This window comes from Pinus tabuliformis, chromosome 8 (genome assembly GCF_031772625.1).
Source record: "Pinus tabuliformis cultivar Carrire ecotype Pingquan chromosome 8, CPIR1, whole genome shotgun sequence".
Taxonomy (NCBI): domain Eukaryota; kingdom Viridiplantae; phylum Streptophyta; class Pinopsida; order Pinales; family Pinaceae; genus Pinus; species Pinus tabuliformis.
In genome coordinates, this window is record NC_142294.1 from 171,258,648 (window position 1) to 171,264,264 (window position 5,617).

At 37.1% G+C, this 5,617-nt stretch overlaps 1 protein-coding gene across 1 annotated transcript; it reads right to left on the bottom strand.

Moving 5' to 3' along the window:
* Positions 1 to 4,883: 4,883 nt before the first annotated feature.
* On the bottom strand, positions 4,884 to 5,309 carry LOC149234679 (uncharacterized). Its single transcript, XM_089368343.1, has one exon. The coding sequence runs from the start codon at positions 5,307 to 5,309 to the stop codon at positions 4,884 to 4,886; it is 426 nt and encodes a 141-aa protein (XP_089224469.1).
* Positions 5,310 to 5,617: the final 308 nt, after the last annotated feature.

Here is a 5,617-nt window from a genome sequence, read left to right on the forward strand (position 1 = left end):
TTTCTTGGAGTATATCCTCTTCTTTTGACCTTTCTTGCTCCTTTTCTTCTTCCTCTTCGCAATCTATGTAGAATAATTTCTTCTCAGTACACTTATGAACTTTAGTGTATTTACTATCACAACTGTAACAAAGCCCTTTTGCTATTTTTTCTTCCAATTGTTGTGGTGTAAACCTTATAGGTTGTGGAAGACTAGGGGCAACAACACTTCCATCTTTATAGTTGTGAGTGGTATGGTTCCTGCTTGCCATAATTTTGCTTTCCATTTTTCTTGCTAGCCTGAATGCCTTCTCTAATGAATCAGGTTCCCAAAGGCAAACATCATGTTGGATATTATCCTTTAAAGACCCTATGAACACATCAATCCTATGCTCCTCTGGAATATCTTTTACCCTTATGTTCAATTTTTGGAACTCCTCAATGTGCTCCATTATTGAACCCTTTTGTTTGATACTTATCAATTGGCTAAAAAAAGTGTTGCTTTTTGTATCCTCATAATGTGCTGTCAATTCTTCCGTAAAAATTGCTCAAGTGATAATTTGTTTACGAGAGCAAAGCCATTGATACCACACAAACTGATTTGGTTCCAAATATAAAGTTGTAATACGTACCTTTTGTGTGTTTTTCACATTATTTAGATCGAAAAATTGCTCCATCTGTAATATCCATGTTGCGGGATCCTTGCCATCAAACTTCCTCATATCGATTTTTGGAATATGGTGGGTCTTCGATCCCACATTAGAGTCTATGAAATCATGATTAACATTTCTTTTGTTCGCATCATGTGTTTCCTTTACAACCTTTTCACCATTAGTAAGTATTTCTTGTAGAAAATTTGTCAAATCTGTCTTCCAATCTGCCATGTCTGTCTTCAAATCTGCCATGTCTCTCTTCAAATCTGTATTCAAATCTACCTTCAAATCATCCATCTTAGCTTCCATGCCCTTTATCTTAGATTCCACGCCATTTATCTTAGCTTCTGTTAGATTTTGTGAGTGTGACATTTGTTGCACTTGTTCTTGTAATTTTGATATATCATGTAGCATTTCTTCCTCTTCTTCATGAGTCATGCTAGGCCTTTCAGGTTGCTTACTAGGTGTTTGCATTTTCTTTCCTCGGGGCATCTGTTACTGATAATAATGCTCTACTATGTCCTTTTAATTCCCTCAAAATAAATTTTCAAACCAATCTTAAGCAAAAATTTAAAAGAATCTACACACCTTTTTTTCACTTTGTAGGAGCTCGATATTGCCTCTGATGTATCTCTGTAATTTTGGATCATCCAATTCTGAAATCGTGACCAGCCCTCTGTGTCCTCTTTCTAATGCCACCAGTCTGATCCCAATTGGATTCTCCAAGGAAGAGTTATGTCAAATCTCCTACAGTGACCTGATTATAGACCAGTTCAGTAGAGTGAACTTGTACGACGTGCCACGTGTCCCTGTTTCGACCTTTGGCTCTGTTTGGAATGAAACTGAGGAGTTTGCAAAAAGACCAACTTCCTCAGCTCATATCTCCGCAAATATAGCGCGAAAAGATCTGAAATTTGGACCCAAGATTCAGTGCGATTTCTTCTCAAATGGGTTTTTTTTAGCTTTTGAAACATCGCAGAAAAAAATTTATAGCGAAAATGCCACAATGACCTGTTTGGAGCAGCGAAACCATATAATCCAAAGCTCTGATACCAAATGTTATGAAACCAACTCAAGAAAAGATAGAAAAGATAGATCAATGCCTTAGAATTCAGCCTCTTCGAGGGGGCAACCTCCTTTACATTACATAAATGAACAATTCCTGGATGATTCAAATGACAAAACCTCCTTTCTATATATAGGAGTCTAAGGAGTCACAATATAACCCAGCCGACCTAACAATAATAATATAAAGCCACAAAAATAATAATAGAGGGATTCTATGGGGCACAGTAATAACAATATGGGGATAATAGGGGCACAACAATATTAATAAGGGGTGCAACTACAATATTAATGGGGTAATCACTAGTATTATAAGGACCCAACATACGTAAATACAATTTTTGAACAATAATAAATTTTCAGAATTAATACTACACTCCCTTTGCTTTACCGAACTTTGTGCACATTTTACTTGCTACCATAGGTAGTTGTATTCAGGGTCCTTCTGGGCTGCCTCCTTTAGTTGATCCACAAAATTAAGTTCAACTTGGCAAAAAGAAATTTCATAAATATGGTGCAGCTTTTGTTGGCATTATGATACATATGTTGTACTTGATGGCAACCCACTCATCTCAGATAATAAATTATAGTGTAGAGAAAAGTTCACGCACTTATATGCAGAGAAAAGTTTATTTCATGTAGAGAAACGTTCACGCACTTTTATGCAGAGAAAAGTTTATTTCATGTAGAGAAAAGTTCACGCACTTTTATGAAGAGAAAAGTTTATTTCATGTAGAGAAAAAGTTCACGCACTTTCATGCAAGGAAAAGCGCGTATATGTTGGAGAACTTACCTTTGGTCCATGGTAGTTAGTCCTTGGTATTTGAACCTATGAGGAAAAGCGCGTATATGTTGGAGAACTTACCTTTGGTCCATGGTAGTTAGTCCTTGGTATTTGAACCTATGGTTTTGGACCATGGTATGCACTTTCATGCAAGGAAAAGCGCGTATATGTTGGAGAAATTACCTTTGGTCCATGGTAGTTAGTCCTTGGTATTTGAACCTATGGTTTTGGACCATGGTACCTCGTCAAAAGTGTTGATCTCACGCAATTTCATGGTTGGTTCATGGTATTAGTCCGACAATTTTTGATCCTATGGTTTTGGCCCGTGGTATTGCATCCAAAAGTGTTGATCTCACATACTTTCATGGTTGGTTCATGGTATTAGTCCAACAGTTTTTTGATCCTATGGTTTTGGCCCATGGTATTGTGAAAGGCCTAAGACTATAAAAGAGGAAGGAGATCATTTGGCAAAGCATCTTCTGAATTATCGAATATCTGATAAAGTGATAGATCTGGAATATTGTGATTGGGTTTTGGTGCAGATCTGGATCTGAATGAAGAAGGAACCTGAGCGTAAGGAGAAGGATAAGTTCTATTGATGGGTCAAAATCTTAAGGCTGGAATAGTGGTATCTCTATATGATTTTGATCTGTGATATGTGGCATACGCTTGATCTATAAATTTAATAATCTGGGTCTGAATTATTGATGCATGTTTTATTTTACACATGTTATGATCTGGGTATGTCTGATGTAACAACTGCAAAGTTATAAGGAAATATTTGCAGATCTGTATGCGGGTTGGCTTTGGTGAAATCAGATATTGATGATGCAAGTGTAGTTGATGGGTTTTTGATGTTCTTGGATCCAGTTTGAAAATTTATGAAAAGTGGTCCTTGAAAGAAAAGAAGTAGGGGGTTGTAGCTCCCTTCCAGGAGAGACTGGAAAACGAGAGAGAGTTGTAGCTCTCTGCAGGTTGCAGCCTGCGTACTGGTAAAGGACTGCACCAGTACAAAACCATTGTAAAAGGAGTTTCTAATTTGAAAGAAGATAGAGACATATTGCAGCAGGTGGTTTTCACCCACATTGGGTTTCCACCTTACATCTTGTGTTCTTTGGTGTGACTATCTGTTTTCTTTGTTCATGCTCATTATTTTATGGTACTGACATGCAAAAATAATTCAAAGAATAAATAAGGAAGATTTATTAAAAGAACTTGATAATACTGATTCACCCCCCCTCTCAGTATTATTTCCAACAGCTTTGTACTTAATGCATCTGCCACCCTATTTTCTTTTCCTTTCAAGTGCTTGATTTCAAAATCAAATTTTCTTATGAATGCACTCCATCGAGCTTGGTGCACATTTAAGGTAGGCTAATTAAAGAAACTGGTTAAGCTGCTCTGGTATGTTTTGAGCAGAAATATTTTCCGCAACAAATAATGTCACCATACTTTTAAGGCGTGCACCACAACATTCAGCTCCAAATCATAAGCATAATATTTCTGTTCATGTTCTTTGAGCTTATGGGATTCATAAGCGATGACCTTGTTATTCTTCATTAAAATGCCACCCACACCCTCTTTGCATGCATCTGTGCAAACTATAAAATCCTCTTTAGGATCTGCAATCTTTAACACCGAAGCTGTGGTAAGCAAATCATTTAACCTTTCAAACCTTTCTTGAGAGGCTTTTGACCATTTGAAAGCTGTTCCGTTCTTTTGTAAGGAGGTAATTGAATAATTGACCTTGGAAAATCCCCTTATAAATCTCCTATAATAACCTGCAAGTCCCATAAAAGAGCGTATGTCCGCCACATTGGCTAGAACAGGCCAATTCATGATGGCCTTTATCTTCTTCAGATCAACCGCTATTCCCTCAAAGGATATAACATGTCCTAGGTACTAGATCTGATCTTTAAAGAAGTCACACTTGCTAAATTTAGTGAAGAGTTGATTTTATCTTAAGGTTTGTAGCACTATGCGAAGGTGTTCTTTATGTTCCTCAATACTTCTAGAATACACGAGAATGTCATCAATAAATATAAGGATAAATTTATCCAGATAAGGATGAAAAACCCCATTCATCATGGTCATGAAGGTTGCTGGGGCATTAATAAGTCCAAATGGAAAGAATACAAACTAGTAGTGGCCATAGTCAGTTCTAAAGGCAGTCTTGAATATATCTTCATCCTTAATTCGAATTTGGTGATATCCAGATCTTAAATCAATTTTTGAAAATACCACTGCTCCTTTAACCTGATCAAAGAGGTCATCGATTCGGGGTAAGGGATACTTATTCTTTATGGTTAACTTGTTCAGTTGTCTAAAATCTATGCACAACTACAAAGTACCATCCTTCTTTCTTACGAACAAAACCAGGGCTCCCCAAGGGGATACACTGGGTCAGATATACCCTTTATCCAACAACTCCTGCAGCTGGATTTTTAATTTAGTTAACTCAGGAACACTCATTCTGTAGGGAGCCTTTGAGACCAGAGCCACTCCAGGGACCAATTCTATGGTAAAGTCGAGATTCCTCTTGGGTGGTAGTCCAGGAATATCTTCTGGAAACACGTCTTTAAATTCTTGAATTACGGGTATTTTCTCTAAGGCTGACATTTTATCTTTGGAGTTTGTATATCCCACTTGAACCGCATAGATTTGACAACCCTTACGCATGCATCTCGCTAGTTGGTGGGTTGTAACAGATCGTAACTTGACTTCTCTTTTGACTCCCTGAATCTCTATTCTAGTACCATCATTAGACAGAAAATCAATGGTCTTATCTTTACAGTTTACTAAGGCCCACTGCCGCTCCAACCAGTCCATGCCTATCAAGACATCGTAGGAACCTAATGGTAATATATTTAAATCTGTCCTAATTTGTTGTTCTTCTAATTTTATTTCACAACCCTCGACTTTTGCACAAACTCTTCTTTTTGTACCGGTAGAAAATTCAACCAACTAATGTAGGTTTTAACCCCATACAGAAATTACCTGCATACGAATTCTAAAACACAGAAAATACAAAATGCGAGAGCATAACACATAAAACACATATACACAGAGATTTTCTCTTGGATCCAAAAACTAGGACTACCAGCTTGATTTTTCATTATGTTCCTTTCAATGTTATA